Genomic DNA, 20,613 nt, shown 5'->3' with positions numbered 1-20,613 from the left:
GTTCCATTGTTGATATGAAAAACTTACAAGAACCTAGAAATCTAGTTTCTAGATATTCTGCCTATATTTTGTTACCAGATATGGTTTTCATTTCCCAGAGGTATACAATTATATTTACAAAATTACCTTGGTTAAATGGGGAAAACATATACTAACACCTCAAATAACTGGTTTATTTGCTGTATACTTGTCAATTGAAATTTTATGAAAAAAACTAGGTTGAAACCCACTCAAATCATGGATATTGATGATGGTTGCCAGTGTGAATGACTTAGTGCTACTGAATTGCAATCTTAAAAATGGTTAAAGTAGTAAATTTTATGTTATGTATATTTTACCACAATAAAATTTTAAAGAATAAGGAGGTGGAGGAGGAGGCATTTCTGGATAACTGTAAGATAGCACGAGGGCCCAGACAGCTTGGCTGAGGTGGGTCAGAGAGTCAGGCGTGCTCAAACAAATGCTCCCTACCTCGTTTTTACCTAGGTAGGTCAAATGAAATCTGACTGAATTTGAAAGCTGAGTAAAAGCACAATTTTGGATATTGTTGCCACTATTCACTTCAGTTTTTTTTTTCCCTATTCTAATTGCGAAGTTTTTAATTGGAGCACACAATTAAAATTCATATTGTTCTACAGACTGGAGACCTCACCCGTATATAGTACCTGACTATATAGTCTTTCCCACTGAGCATAGTTAAGTTCTGACAGAGCCACTTATCTAATTAAGTGAAATGTGCACAGTAAGTGACAAGCTTTAATTAGCAGTTTCCTATTGTGCAGTCAAACTTTAAGGTAGTAAAGGCGAGTGAATGGTGTCATTGAGTTAAATTGTATTTGCCCTAATGGAAATCGGTGTCAAAACTTGTGTTAATTGACAGGAAAAAAATAAGGAATTGCAACCTAATTCCACAAGAACAAATTAGAGTTCATGAAGTATCCTCGAAAGCAAAATGGGGAAGTGTTTAAAAATTAACCATCTCAATAGAATTTTTTAAAATATAAGCATCCCAGACTTGACTTTTAGATTTTGAATATAATAAATATAATTTAATTCCCACAAAAAAGGAAAACCAATCATACCTATAATGGAAACATGTAGGCCCCAATTTTTTTTTTTTTTCTTTGCAGTACGCGGGCCTCTCACTGCTGTGGCCCCTCCCACCGTGGAGCATAGGCTCCGGCCGCGCAGGCTCAGCAGCCATGGCTCACGGGCCCAGCAGCATGTGGGATCTTCCGGACCGGGGCACGAGCCCGTGTGCCCTGCATCAGCAGGCAGACTCTCAACCACTGCACCACCAGGGAAGCCCTTTGGCCCAAATTTATCATATCACTATCCTAAAACAATTTATCCTGATATCTTCATCTCGTCTTTCCTTTGTGCTTTTTAATTTAATCATCTTTCTCTCTTAGAGTCATACTTTACCAGAAAGAGAAATGAGTGGGGTTTTTTTCTATCTCAGTTGAAAACTGAATGAGACCATATGTGAAATCATTTATGTAATGCTTTAGTTTTACAAGTTCAAGAGGTTAAGAGGTTAATGTTGAAATGGCAGGTACACTGAATTTCACATATTCCTATATTTATCACTCCTCGAAGAATTATTAGGTCTTATAAAAGCAGCTTGAGGATTCTCTCTTTGCATTCTGGTTCATTAGAGAAGATGAAGAATTACAAGAAAGATGGACTTCCTTGGTGGCACAGTGGTTAAGAATCTGCCTGCCAATTCAGGGGACATGGGTTCAAGCCCTGGTCCAGGAAGATCCCACATGCCATGGAGCAACTAAAGCCTATGCGCCACAACTACTGAGCCTGTGCTCTAGAGCCCACAAGCCACAACTACTGAGCCCACGAGCCACAACTACTGAAGCCCGCACACCTAGAGCCCATGCTTTGCAACAAGAGAAGCCACTGCAGTGAGAAGCCCATGCACTGCAATGAAGAGTAGCCCCGCTCACCGCAACTAGAGAAAGCCCACACGCAGAAACAAAGACCAGTGCAGCCAAAAATAAATAAATTTTTTAAAAAAACCTTAATTTACTAGAAAGATGGAGGAAGTTACATAAAAACAAAATTCAGAAAACACAAGATTCTGCAGAAGAATACAAGGAAAAACAGAAAAAGAAGAAACTACCCTACTGGAAATGTGTTGGTTTTTCTCCTCAGTCTTTTAGTATAGAATTAAAAGTTCCTATAATATAACATAGTAGGCTAATCCCATTAAGTGAGAGCTGCAGTGAAGAGGAGGCTGGGGTGTTAATGATAATGTCATTATTTTCTCTTTTAATTTACAGAAGTTGCTGGGTGTGTTTTGCCACTGATGAAGATGATAGAACAGCTGAATGGGTGAGACCATGCAGATGCAGAGGATCTACAAAATGGGTTCACCAGGCTTGTCTGCAGCGCTGGGTGGATGAAAAACAAAGAGGAAACAGTACAGCCAGAGTGGCATGTCCCCAGTGCAATGCTGAATACTTAATAGTTTTTCCAAAGTTGGGTAAGAAGACCCTTAAAACCAACACAGATAGATATATATATATATAATGTTATAATATATGACTCTATGATCCTAGGTTTATTTTTAAGTGACTCATGTCTTTGCTTTTTTGTGAATTTCTCTATTCCATTTCTGTTGTTTTCGCTCTAAATGTCAGATATTTGTTTTGCTAACAGTTTACATTATCCTTAATATATCCCCAGATCTATCCATTTGTCTGTTGTGTATTCAATGTTTTCATTTGGTTGAGTGGATAAAGAACTTGGATATCTAATTGTGTGGGTAAAATCAAGTTAACAAAACTATAATAAAAGGCTGACTAGAGAGCCTCATTCTCTGGAAACCATTGGTGTGGGAGAAAGAAAACAATAGTGTGTTCTTTCTAATACTTATTTTTATTAATTCTTCTATTAAGGAATAAAAGGGAAATTAAATATTTAATAAAAGACAGTGTTTGGAATCCAATTTATATGTCTGTTTTTCATGAAAACTACTTTCCTTTTTCTGTGAATTGGCAGGCAAGGAATAACCAATGGTCTTTGAGAATGAGGCTAGTGTTGAAACAAGTGTAGCAGATTGCTTAAAGGAAGCTATAACTAAGGCTGATATTTAGTTAGCATGTTCCATTACATCCATGTGATTATGAACTGGTGTCATTCTCTTTGTTTGGTGTTTATGCCATGCCAGTTCAACATTTTTAATATGACACTTGTCTATAATCAAGAGGTATATGAAAGCAGTTTGGGTTTTGGGAAGGTCGAGGAAAAAATGACTTTGTGGAGGAATAGAGTTCAAGGAGAAACTGGAAATAATTATTAGATTATTTTTTTCTAGGTGCTATACATATTGAAATCAGACCTTTCTTTAAAAAAATAAGGCAACATAAGTGCAGATGATGAAGTGCTTTTCTAATGTGAGAAGATTAATAATAAAGGCAAACAGAATTTCCATACCTGTCTATATTTCTCTAACATAATGCATAGGAAGAAGTGATAGCTTTCTGTGAAAGAAAAATAGTGTAGTAGAGAAAGTAGCATTTCTCAGACATTTAGAATTTGTGGACCACACTGACAGATCTTTTTTGTTTTTGTTGTTGTTTTTAATTTATTTATTTATTTTTGCCTGTGTTGGGTCTTTGTTGATGCGCGCGGGCTTTCTCTAGTTGCGGCGAGCGGGGGCTACTCTTTGTTGCGGTGAGCAGGCTTCTCATTGTGGTGGCTTCTCTTGTTGTGGAGCACGGGCTCTAGGCGCGAGGGCTTCAGTAGCTGCGGCACACGCACTCAGTAGTGTTTAACTGTTTCTTTTCCTACTTCTTAGTTCTGCTAAATCAGATAATCCCACTTTTCAACTATAGGTTGTTGGGAATAGCAGCAAGTATAGGATGATTCTTTTAGATGTTTTAGATAGTCAAATGGATGGGTACAAAAATTATTGCAAGAATTCTCACTGAAAACTACCTACAATATCTGATGAAGCACTGAGTGGACAAATGTGTGGCACTCAGCAATGAAGTTGAATATTGCAGTTTGGAAGATAACAGTGGATAAATCTGTCCTTCTGGTTGTATTTCAGTTCTAGGAAACATGTTTTTAGGTCTAGTGTGGTAATTGAATACATTTTTTACGTATACTAATAATAAGACACTGATTTCATTCTACAACAAGGAAAGAAAATGGCTACATGTTGGAAAAGTCAAACTCTTTGCTTAAGCTATGTGTATCATGATTTGGTCTTCATATTTTATCATTAAGAATTGTTATTTCACCCTCATATGATAGGTTCACGCTATTCGCAATACTGAATATCACAGAGATCTGCCACTTGAGTAAGCCACAGATAATCATAGACATTTTTTACTGACCTTACTGGTGTCATGGGGAAAAAAATGTACATACTTCATTTAAATAGTTTTTGTTAGCATCTTTCTTCCTGACAAGATAGGAAAGCAGAGTGTTGTATTTGCTTCTTTCTTCCTGACATAACATTCTGAAGATACCTGCTCAGGGACTGCAGTTTGAATATTATATTCACAGTTTTCCATGCAATCTTTAACAGACTCAGTAGAAGACTTACTGTCCAGTGTCAGGTGTTGTCTGTAAATGAAGCCATGTGTGAATTGACTTTCAGGTGCTATACTCTTCCTTGCTACACACATGACTAGTGCTTTTGGCCATATTGATCCTAGTGTACATTTTCAAGTCAAAGTTCAAAGATAATTGTTGGTTAAAGGAAAATCCCTTCTCTAAAGCATGTTTTCATTGATAATCAGAACTGTTTGTATTTCATAATTTACATATTATGTACATACCAAGAGTTGATTCATATTCTGAATACTAGTGGTTTCTTGTAGCCATGAAACAAAATATTTAAGAGCATACATCTGTGAAAGTAACTGTTTTTACTCACTGAATACCACACCTAACATTATGTAATTAATGTCCAGTAGTGTCATCTGATACAGAAACATACCAGTAAATTGTTTTCTTTCTGAGCATATTATCATTAATTTTGCAGCTGACCATAGTTATACCTGTTTTTGTTAAAATAACTTAAAGTTCCTTCACAGTTTTTAATCTTGGCTTTCAGTGACAAAATTCATAATGCAGGTATTGATTGGTTTACTAGAGTGGTTGAAAATTATATGAATGCTTCAGTGGCTTCTTATCCCTGTTATATAATGTTTCAGTCCCTGTTTAAAAATGTATTATACTTTGGGCTTCCCTGGTGGCGCAGTGGTTGAGAGTCCGCCTGTCGATGCAGGGGACATGGGTACGTGCCCCGGTCCGGGAAGATCCCACATGCCGCGGAGCGGCTGGGCCCGTGAGCCATGGCCGCTGAGCCTACGTGTCCGGAGCCTGTGCTCCGCAACAGGAGAGGCCACAACAGTGAGAGGCCCCGTGTACCGCACAAAAAAAAAACGTTTTTATATGGATTTAGACTCAGTCTGTCTGGCTAGCTGGCCAAAGTCTGCATCTTTTCTGGTACTTAGTGGCAGCCAGAATGGAGGGATGGTGGCAAGTGTGTGTTCTTAATTGTCAATAGGGAATATATTGTGAATATATCCTCCTAGTCATCCCATCCTCCTCCCTAAACCCTGGCAACCAATGATCTTTTTACTGTCTTCATAGTCTTGCCTTTTTCAGAATGTCATATAGCTGGAATCATACAGTATGTAGCCTTTTCAGATTGGTTTCCTTCACTTAGTAAATATATTTAAAGTTTCTCCGTGTCTTTCATGTCTTGATAGTTCATTTCTTGTTAATACTGAATCATATCCCATTGTCTGGACATACCACAGCTTATTTATCCATTCGCCTACTGAAGGACATCTTGTTGCTTCCAGGTTTTGGCAATTACAAATAAAGCTGCAGTACACATCTGTGTGCAAGTTTTTGTGCGGACATATATTTTCAGCTTATTTAGGTAAATAACAAGGAGCGTAATTGCTGGATCATATGGTAAGAGTATGTTTAGTTTTGTAAGAAACTACCAAATTGTCTTTCAGAGTGGCTGTACATTTTGCATTCTGACCAGCAATAAGTTCCTGTTGCTCTGTATCCTTGCAGCACTTGCTTTTGTCAGTGTTTTGGATTTAGCCATTTATATCTCATTGTTTTATTTTTTTTAATAAATTTATTTATTAATTTTTGGCTGCCTTGGGTCTTTGTTGCTGCACGTGTGTTTTCTCTAGTTGCGGCAAGCGGGGGCTACTCTTCATTGCAGTGCGAGGGCTTCAGTAGTTGTGGCATGCGGTCTCAGTAGTTGTGCCTCACAGGCTTTACAGCTCAGGCTCAGTAGTTGTGGCAGATGTGCTTAGTTGCTCTGTGGCATGTGGGATCTTCCCAGACCAGGGCTCGAACCCGTGTCCCCTGCCTTGGCAGGTGGATTCTTAACCACTGCGCCACCAGTTTTAATTTGCTATTCCCTAATGACATAGATGTTGAGTGTCTTTTCATGTGCTTATTGAGTCTTATGTCCTTCTCACACCTGTCAGAATGGCCATCATAAAAAAATCTACAAACACCCAGGAATGCAAGGATTCTTCAATATACGCAAATCAATCAATGTGATACACCATATTAACAAACTGAAGGAGAAAAACCATATGATCATCTCAATAGATGCAGAGAAAGCTTTCAACAAAATTCAATACCCATTTATGATAAAAAAAAAAACCCTGCAGAAAATAGGCATAGAGGGAACTTTCCTCAACATAATAAAGGCCATATATGACAAACCCACAGCCAACATCGTCCTCAATGGTGAAAAACTGAAACCATTTCCACTAAGATCAGGAACAAGACAAAGTTGCCCACTTTCACCACTCTTATTCAACATAGTTTTGGAAGTTTTAGCCACAGCAATCAGAGAAGAAAAAGAAATAAAAGGAATCCAAATCGGAAAAGAAGAAGTAAAGCTGTCACTGTTTGCAGATGACATGATACTATACATAGAGAATCCTAAAGATGCTACCAGAAAACTACTAGAGCTAATCAATGAATTTGGTAAAGTAGCAGGATACAGAATTAATGCACAGAAATCTCTGGCATTCCTATACACTAATGATAAAAAATCTGCAAATGAAATTAAGAAAACACTCCCATTTACCACTGCAACAAAAAGAATAAAATATCTAGGAATAAACCTGCCTAAGGAGACAAAAGACCTGTATGGAGAAAATAACAAGACACTGATGAAAGAAATTAAAAATGATACAAATACATGGAGAGATATACCATGTTCTTGGATTGGAAGAATCAACATTGTGAAAATGACTCTACTACCCAAAGCAATCTACAGATTCAATGCAATCCCTATCAAACTATCACTGGCATTTTTCACAGAACTGGAACAAAAAATTTCACAATTTGTATGGAAACAAAAAAGACCCCGAATAGCCAAAGCAATCTTAAGAAAGAAAAACAGAGCTGGAGGAGTCAGGCTCCCTGACTTCAGACTATACTACAAAGCTGCAGTAATCAAGACAGTATGGTACTGGCACAAAAACAGAAAGATAGATCAATGGAACAGGATAGAAAGCCCAGAGATGAACCCACGCACATATGGTCACCTTATCTTTGATAAAGGAGGCAAGAATATACAGTGGAGAAACGACAGCCTCTTCCATAAGTGGTGCTGGGAAAACTGGACAGGTACATGTAATAGTATGAAATTAGAACACTCCCTAACACCATACACAAAAATAAACTCAAAATGGATTAAAGACTGAAATGTAAGGCCAGAAACTATCAAACTCTTAGAGGAAAACATAGGCAGAACACTCTGACATAAATCACAGCAAAATCCTTTTTGACCCACCTCCTAGAGAAATGGAAATAAATACAAAAATAAACAAATGGGACCTAATGAAACTTCAAAGCTTTTGCACAGCAAAGGAAACCATAAACAAGACCAAAAGACAACCCTCAGAATGGGAGAAAACATTTGCAAATGAAGCAACTGACAAAGGATTAATCTCCAAAATTTACAAGCAGCACATGCAGCTCAGTAACAAAAAAACAAACAACCCAATCCAAAAACGGCAGAAGACCTAAATAGACATTTCTCCAAAGATATACAGATTGCCAACAGACACATGAAAGAATACTCAACATCATTAATCATTAGAGAAATGCAAATCAAAACTACAATGAGATATCATCTCACACCGGTCAGAATGGCCATCATCAAAAAATCTAGAAACAATAAATGCTGGAGAGGGTGTGGAGAAAAGGGAACACTCTTGCACTGCTGGTGGGAATGTAAATTGATACAGCCACTATGGAGAACAGTATGGAGGTTCCTTATAAAACTAAAAGTAGAACTACCATATGACCCAGCAATCCCACTACTGGGCATATACCCTGAGAAAACCAAAATTCAAAGAGTCATGTACCACAATGTTCATTGCAGCTCTATTTACAATAGCCCGGACATGGAAGCAACCTAAGTGTCCATCAACAGATGAATGGATAAAGAAGATGTGGCACATATATACAATGGAATATTACTCAGCCATAAAAAGAAACGAAATTGAGTTATTTGTAGTGAGGTGGATGGACCTAGAGTCTGTCATACAGAGTGAAGTAAGTCAGAAAGAGAAAAACAAATATTGTATGCTAACACATATATGGAATCTAAAAAATGGAATGGAATCTAAAAAACAACCAAAAAAATGGTCATGAAGAACCTAGTGGCAAGACGGGAATAAAGACGCAGACCTACTAGAGAATGGACTTGAGGATACGGGGAGGGGGAAGGGTGAGATGGGACAACGTGTGAGAGTGGCATGGATATATATACACTACCAAATGTAAAATAAATAGCTCGTGGGAAGCAGCCGCATAGCACAGGGAAATCAGCTCGGTGCTTTGTGACCACCTAGATGGGTGGGATAGGGAGGGTGGGAGGGAGGGAGACTCAAGAGGGAAGAGATATGCAGATATATGTATATGTATAACTGATTCACTTTGTTATAAAGCAGAAACTAACACACTGTTGTAAAGCAGTTATACTCCAATAAAGATGTTAAAAAAAAAAAAGGAAGAAAAAAGAGTCTTATGTCTTCTTTGATGAGGTGTCTGTTAAGTCTTTTGATTGTTTTTTTTTTTTTTGCTGTATGCGGGCCTGTCACTGTTGTGGCCTCTCCCATTGCGGAGCACAGGCTCCAGACACGCAGGCTCAGCGGCCATGGCTTACAGGCCCAGCCGCTCTGCAGCATGTGGGAATTTCCCGGACCGGGGCACGAACCTGTGTCCCCTGCATCGGTAGGCGGACTCTCAACCACTGCGCCACCAGGGAAGCCCTTGACTGTTTTTAACATCAGTTTTCTTATTGTTGAGTTTTAAATGTTCTTTGTGTATTTTGGATAACAGTTCTTTATCAGGTATATCGTTTGCAAATGTTTTTTCCCAGTCTGTGGCTTGTCTTCTCATTCTCTTGATCTTTCTTCTTTTTTAATGTAGTAGTTTACAGCTATAAATTTCTAAGCTCTGCTTGGATTTCTACTTTGACCTGTTGATTATTCAGGAGTGTGTTGTTTAATTTTCACATATTTGTAAATTTCCCAAATGCCCTTCTCTTATTGATTTCTAATTTCATTCCATTGTGATCAAAGAACATACTTTGCTATCTGTTCTTTTAAATGATTAAAGCTTGTTTTATAGCCTAGCAAGCTTTATACTTGTAAATTTTCCATGTGTACTTGGGAAGATGTGTGTTCTGTTGGTAGTGGTGGTGGTGGTAGAATGTGATATAAATATCTAGCTGACTCATAGAATTTTGAAGTCTTCTATTTCCTTGTCGTTCTTTCACCTATTCTTCATTGAAAGTGGGCTATTGAAGTCTACAGCTATTGTTGAATTGTCTGTTTCTCCAGTTCTGCCCATTTTTGCTTCGTTTATTTTGGACTGTTGTTAGGTGCATAAATGTTCCTAATTGTTATGTCTTTCTGATGGATTGTCCCTTTTACCATCATAAAATGTTCTTCTTTGTTTCTAGTAACACTTTTTGTCTTAAAGTTGATTTTAACTGATATCAATGTTGCCACTTCCACTCTTTATGTAAATTCTTAGATTATTTTCAAGTTAAATTTTATTACAGCTTTGTTTTTTCTCTTTTTGTTCTCAACTAAGCATTAATTCAAACTTCTGTGTAGAGACAAGATAACTAACAATTACCCTCAAAAACTGGTTGTCAAATGTTACGTGGAGTGTAAAGCTTAGAAGGAAAAGATATTCACTAGGGATGATGAGGAATGATTCCTGGGAGAAACCTTTCCTAGAAAATCTAGCAAATAAAATTAATAGTTGTTACTATTTTATTTTATAATATTTTCTTTTAATATTAACAGTGATATCAGTAGCTGTCACTTCCTAACAGGCACTGACTCTTTGCCAGGCACTATGTCAATCAGTTTGCCTATATTATTTTAAGCTTCTCAAAAGCTTTACACAATAGGTAGCGTCCTTATTCTACAGGTAAGGAAACAGACTTGGCAAATTTATTCAATGGAATTCCATGGGTTTCTAGCAAGTAAGGAGCCAGGATTTTAAATTGCCAAAGCACATCAGAAGCTAGAGGGGAAGGTTACCTAGAGGGTGCAGTTTTGTTTGGTCAGCCTTCCAGTGCACAAAGCAGGGTGGAGAAAGAGGAGTAAATTTGGAGAGGCAAACAGAATATTGAGCACAATTAGTTTATATGTTAATATATTCTAGACTAGTATACATCATGTTCTATGCTTGCTTTTTTTTCCTTAGCAATATATGGTAGATACCATTTTATATTAGTGTATAAAGAGCTTTCTTTTTCTTTGTAGTTGTATAGTATTCTGTTACATAAATGTGTGGTTATATAACCAGTCTCCTAATGATGGACATACAGGCTGTTTGTAATCTTTTACTGCTACAAAGAGTGCTGTCATAAACAACTGTGTAAAATAATTTTACACATGTGCAAAATGACTAGAGTGGAATTGCTATAAGTGAAAGGGTATGTGCAGTTATAACATTAGTAGACATCATCAAATTGGCTTTTGTAGAGATTATGTCTGTTTAATCTTCCCAACAGTGTATTGGAGTGCCTGCTTTTCCATTGCCTTTACCAACATGCTGCTATCAATATACAGAACTAATTATATCTGCTGCCTTAGCATTGATCAAAGCTCAGCAGAATGTTCACTAAGGTTTTTTTCTTTTATTATGAAATTTCATTTGTTGAGAAAGAATATATAACTACATATGAGGAATAATGACTAATAAACCGTCATCCATTTACTTATCCCTCAGGTTTAGAAATAAAATATCCTGGTGATTTCAACTTTTTATCATTAAGTAATGACTATTTTATCTATAAGAATTTTTTGTGTGTGTCTTAAACTTCTATATAATATAGACATAGACATGATAATATAGAATACAGTTGCCCCTCGGTATCTGCAGGAGGTTGGTTCCAGGACCCCTGCAGATACCAAAATCCATGGATGCTCAACTCCCTTATATAAAATGGCATAGTATTTTCATATAATTTATGCACATACTACTATATACTTTATTTTATTTTATTTATTTATTTTTGGCCGCATTGGGTCTTCATTGCTGCACGCAGGCTTTCTCTAGTTGTGGCGAGCGGGGGCTACTCTTCGTTGTGGTGCGCAGGCTTCTCCTTGCGGTGGCTTCTCTTGTTGCAGAACATGGGCTCTAGGGGGGCAGGCTTCAGTAGTTGTAGCACATGGGCTTAGTTGCTCCGCAGCATGTGGGATCTTCCTGGACCAGGGATCGAAACTGTGTCCCCTGCGTTGGCAGGTGGATTCTTAACCACTGCGCCACCAGGGAAGTCCCCCTACTATACACTTTAAATCATCTCTAGATTACTCATAATATTCTAATACAGTGTAAATAGTAAGTTGTTGCTGGTGTGCAGCAACTTTGAGTTTTGCTTTGGGGAACTTTCTGGAATTTTTTTCCCCTAGATATTTTCATTCTGCAGTTGGTTGAATATGCAGATGCAGAACCCAAAGATTTGGAGGGCCAACTGTAGAATGAAAATATAGCTATACCAGCTTTTTTAAAATAGATTTGTTATTTTAGGACAATTTTTAATTTACAGAAAAATTTCAAAGATAGTACAGAGAGTTCCCAAATATCCCATATCCAGTTTCCTCTGTTATTAACACCTTATGTAGTATGGTACATTTGTTATAGTTGTTGTACCAGTACTGATATTATTATTAACTGAAGTCCATACTCTACTCAGGTTTTCTTAATTTTTCCCTAATGTCCTTATTCTGTTCCAGGACCCTGTTCAGGATATTATATTACATTTAGTCATGTCTCCTTAATGCTCCTCTTGGCTGTAACAGCTTCTCACTTTCCTTGTTTTTGTTGACCTTGACGGTTTTGAGGAATACTGGTTAGATGTTTTACAGAATGTCTCACAATTCGGATCTGTCTGATGTTTTTCCCATTATCTCCTGGGGTTATGAGTTTTGGGGTACAAGACCACAGAGATGAAGTGCCATTTTCATCACAAAACATCACAGGCACATACTATGAATATTACTTACCACTCATGATACTGACCTTGATCATCTCAGTAAGGTTATGTTTGTCAGGTTTTTTCACTTTGTAAAGTTACTCTTTTCCCCCCTTTCGTACCAGCTTTTTTTGATGTTGTTACATTTGCTTATCTTTTCTCACCCTTTTATTTTCAGTTCTTCTGAATTCTTTTGTAAGTAAGTGTAAACTTATTGTGATACTCATATAGTTGGGTTTTTACTGTCAAATTTTATTCATTCTATTTGTCCTTTTTTCTCTTTTTTTTCCCCTTTAGTTGATCATCTTCTGGATTGAAATGCTTTTTCCTCTGATACTATATTTTCCCCTGTACTTTTTTTTTTTTTTTTTTTGGCTGCATTGAGTCTTCGTTGCTGCGTGCGGGATTTCTCTATTCACGGCAAGCAGGGGCTACTCTTTGTTTCAGTGCACAGGCTTCTTATTGCCGTGGCTTCTCTTGTTGCGGAGCACGGGCTCTAGGCACACGGGCTTCAGTAGCTGTGGCACATGGGCTCAGTAGTTGTGGCTTGCGGGCTCTAGAGCACAGGCTCAGTAGTTGTGGCACACAGGTTTAGTTGCTCTGCGACATGTGGGATCTTCCCGGACCAGGGCTCGAACATGTGTCGAACCCGTGTCCCCTGCATTGGCAGGTGGATTCTTAACCACTGCGCCACCGGGGAAGTCCCAGAAATACAAAGGATCTTAAGAAAGCACTGTGAGCAGTTGTATGCCAACAAATTGGATAACCTAGAAGTAAAGGATAAATTCCTAGAAACATAAAACCTACAAAGACTGAATCATGAAGAAATAAAAAATGTGAACAGACCAATAACAACGAAGGACATCATAAAGCTCCCAACAAAGAAAAACCCAGGACCAGATGGTTTCACTGGTGAATTCTGCCAAACACTTAAGGAAGAATTAATGCCAGTCCTTCTCAGACTCTTTAAAATTAAAGAAGAGGGAACATTCCCAAACGCATTTTATGAGGGCAGCATTACCCCAATACCAAAGCCAGATATGGACACTATAAGAAAACTACAAGCCAATATCCCTGATGAATATAGATGAAAAAATTCTCAACAGAATATTAGCAAAACAAATCCAACAGCATATTAAAGCATTGTACACCATGATCGAGTGGGATTTATCCCTGGGATGCAAGGATGGTTCAATATCTACATATCAATCAGTGTGATATATACCACATTAATAGAATGAAAGATAAAAATCTTATCTCTGCATCTCATTATCTGCAGGATGCAGAAAAGCATTTGACAGAACTCAACATCCTTTCATGATAAAAACTCTCAACAAATTGGGTATAGAAGGATGTACCTCAACGTAATAAAGGCTGTATATGACAGACTCACAGCTAACATCATACGCAGTGTACCCACTAAGATCAAGAACAAGACAAAGGTGTCTGTTCTCACCACTCCCATCCTACCCAGAGCAATTAGTCAAGAAAAAGAAATAAAAGACATCTGAATCCAAAAGAAAGAAGTAAAATTGTCTTTGCTTGGAGATGATATGATCTTATATAGAGAAAATCCTAAAGACTCCACCAAAAGCCTGTTAGAACTAATAAATAAATTCAGTAAAGCTGCAGGATACAAAATCAACATAAAAATCAGTTGTGTTTCTATATATACACTAAGCTATCTGAAAAAGAAATAAAATAATCCCATTTATAATACCAAAAACAATAAAATACTTAGGAGTAAAACAAAATTTCAACACATTGATGCAAGAAATTAAAGAAGACACAAATAAATGAAAAGTATCTCATATTCATGGATTGGCAGAATTAATACTGTTAAAATGTCCATACTACCCAAAGCCATCTATATATTCAATGTAATCCCTGGAAGTCCAATGGCATTTTTTACAGAATTAGGGAAAAAAATCCTAAAATTGTATGGAACTATAAAAGACCCCAAATAGCCAAAGCAATCCTGAGAAAGAAGAACAAAGCATCACATTTACTGATTTAAACTTTATTACAAAGCTATAATAATCAAAGCAATATGGTACTAGTGTAAAAGGACACGTAGGCCAATGGAACAGAGTTGAGAGCCCAGAATTGAACCCACACATATATGTTCAACTAATATTTGACAAGGGAGCCAAGAATACTCAGGGAAGTCTCTTCAATAAGTGATGTTGGGAAAACTGAATTGTTACATGCAAAAGACTGAAATTGGCCCCTGTCTTTCTTATTCCACTCACAAAAATTAACTCAAAATGGATTAGAGATTTAAATTTAGGACCAGAAACTATAAACATTCTAGAGTAAAACATAGGAAAGTCTCCTTGACATTGATCTTGGCAATGATTTTTTGGATATGACACCAAAAGCACAAGCAACAAAAGCAGAAATAAGTTGGACTATATCAAACTAAAGAACTTTTGCACAGCAAAAGAAACCATTAGCAAAATGAAAAGGTAACCTATGGAATGAGAAAATACTTGTAAATCATCTGTCTGATAGGGGATTAATATCCAAAATGTAAGGAATTTATACAACTCAATATCCAAGAACAAAAACCATACACAATCTGATTTAAAAATGGGTTAAGCTCTTGAATAGAAAATTTTCTGTAGAAGGCATACAGATTGTCAACTGATGCATGAAAAGATGCTCAACATCACTAATCATTGGGGAAATGGAAATCAAAACCACAATGAGATGTTACCTCACATCTGTTAGAATAGCTATTAACAAAAAGACAATAGACAGCAAGTGTTAACAAGGCTGTGGAGAAAAGGGTACTGTGTGTACTGTTTGTGGGGATGTTAATTGGTACAGCCACTATGAAAAACTGTATGGAGATTACTCAAAAAAAGTTTTTTAACTATCATGTGATCCAGCGATCCCACTTCTGAGTAGATATCCAAAGGAATGAAATCACTGTCTGGAAGAGATACCTACACCCCCATGTTCACTGCAGCATTAATCACAATAGCCAAGACATGGAAACAACCTAAGTGTCCATCGACGGATGAATGGATAAAGAAAATGTGTGTATATATACAGTAGAATATTCAGCCTTTTTTAAAAAAAATAAAAGGAAACCCTGCCTTTTGCAAGAACATGGGTAGATCTTAAGGGCATTGTGCTAAGCGAAATAAGTCAGAGAAAGACAAATACTGTATGTTCTCACTTATATGTGGACTCTAAAATATCTAAACTCAAATAGTAGAATGTTTGGGGCTGAGGGTTGGAGAATATTGGGAAATGTTGGTCAAGGGCTACAAACTTCCATTTAAAAGATGAATCAGTTCTAGAGATCAATGTACAATATGATAACCATAATTAGCACTGTATTATATAAATGAAGGTTAAGAGAGTAGATCTTAAGTGTTAGCACCACAAAGATGGTAATTATGTAAGAGGATTGAAGTGTTAACTAACCTTATTGTGATCATTTCTCAATATATATTGTCAAATTATCACATTCTACACCTTAAACATATATGTTATATGTCAGTAATAATAAAGCTGGAAAAATGTATAGTTATCGTTTTTTATGATAAGACTGATCAGTGGATACAGGTGTTATCAACCTGATACATCCAATAGAATTCCCTGTCAGTTTCCACCTACTGGTTTTAGCAGAGATTGATAATTTTTTTATTCATTGCCTCTAGATCTATTATTTCATTAGATGGTACAGAAGAATGACATTGTAATTCTTTCTCTTTTTTTTGAGTTTGTTAGCTTAGAATACTTATTAAATATGAACCAAGAAGGGATTGCTAAATTGGGGTGAATAGCACATATAATTTTGCTGGATTAGGTACTATACCATTTTATATGCACCTGCAATGGATGAGTTTGCCTGTTTACTTACAGCTTTGCCAGTAGATTGGCTAACATTTTAGTTTGTCAGTATAATCTGTTAGGTAAGAAAAGGTACCTCAGAGTCTTAATTTCCATTTGTTTATGAGTGAGGTGGCTAACCATTGGAAAGCAAGAAAGAATGCTGTTGTGGTATTTTTTTTTTAACATTTTTATTGGAGTGTAATTGCTTTACAATGATGCGTTAGTTTCTGCTGTATCACAAAGTGAATCAGCTATACATATACATATATCCCCATATCCCCTCCCTCTTGCATCTCCGTCACACCCTCCCTATCCCACCCCTCTAGGTGGTCACAAAGCACCACGCTGATCTCCCTGTGCTATGCGGTGCTTCCCACTAGCTATCTATTTTACATTTGGTAGTGTATATATGTCCATGCTACTCTGTCACTTCGTCCCAGCTTACCCTTCCCCATCCCTGTGTCCTCAAGTCCATTCTCTACGTCTGCATCTTTATTCCTGTCCTGCCCCTAGGTTCTTCAGAACCTTTTTTTTTTTTTAAGATTCCATATATGTGTTAGCATACATTATTCGTTTTTCTCTTACTGACTTACTTCACTCTGTATGACAGACTCTAGGTCCAACCACCTCATTACAAATAACTCAATTTCATTTCTCTTTATGCTGAGTAATATTCCATTGAATATATGTGCCACATCTTCTTTATCCATTCATCTGTTGATGGACATTTAGGTTGCTTCCATGTCTTGTCTGTTGTAAATAGAGCTTCAATGAACATTGTGGTACATGACTCTTTTTGAATTAGGGTTTTCTCTGGGTATATATATGCCCAGTGGTGGGATTGCTGGGTCATATGGTAGTTCTATTTTTAGTTATTTAAGGAACCTCCATACTGTTCTCCATAGTGGCTGTATCAATTTACATTCCCACCAACAGTGCCAGAGGGTTCCCTTTTCTCCACACCCTCTCCAGCATTTATTGTTTGTAGACTTTTTGATGATGGCCATTCTGACTGGTGTGAGGTGATACCTCATTGTAGTTTTGATTTGCATTTCTCTAATGATTAGTGATGTTGAGCATCCTTTTGTTTGAAAAAGGGTACTAAATATATATTAAATATATTTTCCCCAAATTTAAAAAAGTTTTTCATGGCTTCAATTTAATGAGAATTTTACATTTTTAATGTTTTCTAAGCTATCAGTTACTTTCTAAGTATAGTCTGCCTTGTTTCCTCTAAACACATGTTACTCATCATAAATCCAAGCGGTTACTTGCCTGACTGCTGTCATAAAATATATTGTTGGCTTATTTCATTACTTGAAAACCAGTACAGACTTAAGAATTCAGGTACTTTCTTCATATAATTTACTTACTTACTTCAGGTACTTTCTTTATATAATTAACAGTTTCTAGTAATATTTACACTTGGCCATCAGAGAAGTATTTATTTTTGCTTTGCATTATATCTAAACGTCTATGGATGATCAAAAGAAAGGAATTGAAAAACCAAAATCTCCATAATGATTCAATCTTTGAGTACCCTCTGATGTTTTTTTTTGTTTTAATTTTTATTTATTTATTTATTTAAGCTGTGTTGGGTCTTCGTTTCTGTGCGAGGGCTTTCTCTAGTTGCGGCGAGCGGCGGCTACTCTTCATCGCGGTGCGCAGGCCTCTCACTGTCGTGGCCTCTTGTCGCGGAGCACAGGCTCCAGACGCGCAGGCTCAGTAGTTGTGGCTCACGGGCCCAGTTGCTCCGTGGCATGTGGGATCCTCCCAGACCAGGGCTCGAACCCGTGTCCCCTGCATTGGCAGGCGGATTCTCAACCACTGTGCCACCAGGGAAGCCCTACCCTCTGATGTTAAAGTTTGTAGGTAGGCATCTCATTAGATCTTCTTTGGCCCTCCTTTATATACCCTCTTATGAGGCAGATAACTAGAATACCTTCAAAGTAAGGATTTCTTGTGTTTATTGCTGGATCACATCTAGCCTTGTTCCCTAAGATTTAAATATAAATTTGTTTTAATAAGTATCTTCAATGTATCTTCAGTAGGGTGAGGCTTTCTGGGTGCACACTATATATAAATACTGGTAGCTGAATTATAGGTCCAAAACACAATTCAGAATCTTACATTTTTTAAAAAGTAATTACTAATTATAGTCTGGTGTCTTCTCCCTCTTCATTCCCAGATTCCCTGGCACCATGAATTTTCCTCTTCCTCTTTGTCCCAGACCTTTAGGCAAAAAAGATCTGTCCTTTATTTCTTACCTCAGATTTTCCTGAAACAGTCTTATTTTTATGCCAGAGCCTTATACCATAAATTTTTCCTCAAACATCTGTCTTGGATTATACCTCCTATTCCAGAGTTCTATTCTACTTAACTTAGTATGCCATTTTTGAAAGAACTAATATCTGACGTTGGTACAGTGTAACACTTGGTACAGTGTAACACTAAGTACTATATTAAGAGCTTCATATACATTACTTTTCACAAAAACTCTGAGATGGATATTATCTTCATTATCATTATAGATGTAGAAATTGAGGTCTGGAGATAGCATTTTGTCCAAATTCACACAGTAGACCCTACCTAATCCTTACTCCCCTTGTTATTTTGCCTCCTAAGGAGCCTACTGTGGGTTTCTTATATAAAGGGGAAAAGAAAATGAAACAGTAATGTCAGGTTGACTTTCCTTAGGGTATGGTTACCTGAATTTTATGATAACTCTTTGTTATTCTCTAAAAAGTAGTTTTTCTTATTAATAAAAGTAACTATATTCTCATCATGGAAAATTTGAAAAATATAGGTATGTTTAAAGAAGAAAAAAGAATATGTAATAACAATTCCTTGGCATATATGTAGTAAGTGCATAATTAATATTGCCATCTCTTTTTATGTATTAATGATAATTGATGGTGGTGTTTCTTTTATCACAGCTTAACTTTTTCAACTTTTAATTTGGAAATTCAAAGAATTTCCTACCTTAGGCATGGTTTCTCCTAAAAGCAGACAAAACATTTTTTCTCTAATAAGGTTTAATATTTCTTTATCCTTTCTAACAACTCTCTTTTATATTAAACTACTTTCGACTGATGCTGCTTTCTCTTTTTTTTTTACTCACTTTAGATACAAAATCTTGTGGATTCTATTCTAGTTTATTCTGACTTTAAATATTCTTAGTTTTCCTAAAATATCATATTCATTTTAGGAAGTTTGTAAGTAGGCAAACTGTCACCAGGAACTTCTTCCTGCCTATTGTGTCATATTCTTCAGAGATCTGGCTAACGATTTTTATCAATTAACCCCCACCTTACTGGCATACTAGCTTTTTAAAAATATATAAACCCTTTGAATAAAGTCTTTTGCCTCTAGTTAGAAGGTCTTCTAGCATGCCCCCCTTTTCAGATCATAGATTTCAAGGTCAAGATTCACTTCTGTTAATTAGTAAATACATACAGACAGACAGTAATATTAAAACTCTTGGGCTTCCCTGGTGGCGCAGTGGTTGAGAGTCCGCCTGCCGATGCAGGGGACACAGGTTCGTCCCCTGGTCCGGGAAGATCCCACATGCCGCGGAGCGGCTAGGCCCATGAGCCATGGTCGCTGAGCCTGCGCATCCGGAGCCTGTGCTCCGCAACAGGAGAGGCCGCAACAGTGAGAGGCCCACGTACGGCAAAAGAAAAAAAAAAGAAAACTCTTTGCATCCTTACCCCCTCTATAATCTTTACTTAAAATTTGTTGACATGTATCTGTGTAGTTTGTATGATACTATCATATATTTGTCAGTTTTGCCATAAAGTTTTCCAGTTGTTTAATGTGTATTTATTGTTTGTCCCTAACTAGATTGTAGGCTCCTTGGAGGCAGAGGCTAGTGTGTTAAATTTTATTTACGTTTATTTTAATGCATAGTAAAATGCTATGTGTACAATAGGTGCTTAATAAGTACTTAGTAGTTGATGTTATAGCCCTCAAATATTCTATGGGCTAATCTATTCTAATGAGGAAAAATTTAAGCTTTCCCTTGGCACAAGCTATGTACTCATAAAGAACTACTTTGATGATCTTTAGTTACTTTTCTTGGTAATACACTATATATATACACCAAGACATAATATTCATCTGCTTTGACTCTGAATCTTTTATTTATCATTAGTTTTGTTTTGAGGGGTTTTTGGTCAGTTATTATTAGTTTGGTTAAATAAAAAATTGTCCAAGAACATATCCTTTCTTCTGTT

At 36.9% G+C, this 20,613-nt stretch overlaps 1 protein-coding gene across 1 annotated transcript in view; it reads left to right on the top strand.

Annotated features, from left to right (window-relative positions):
- The window catches only part of MARCHF5 (membrane associated ring-CH-type finger 5), a 55,005-nt gene that overhangs the window by 16,420 nt on the left and 17,972 nt on the right, over positions 1 to 20,613 (top strand). Inside the window, exon 2 of the mRNA XM_079899272.1 lies at positions 2,295 to 2,497. Within this exon, the coding sequence (XP_079755398.1) occupies positions 2,295 to 2,497 (203 nt within the window). The remainder of the gene's footprint in view (positions 1 to 2,294; positions 2,498 to 20,613) is intronic.

Source organism: Stenella coeruleoalba, assembly GCF_951394435.1.
Source record: "Stenella coeruleoalba genome assembly, chromosome: 16".
Classification (NCBI taxonomy): Eukaryota; Metazoa; Chordata; class Mammalia; order Artiodactyla; family Delphinidae; genus Stenella; species Stenella coeruleoalba.
The sequence above is the reverse complement of the archived record's forward strand: the minus strand, read 5'-3'. Positions and strand labels throughout refer to the sequence as shown.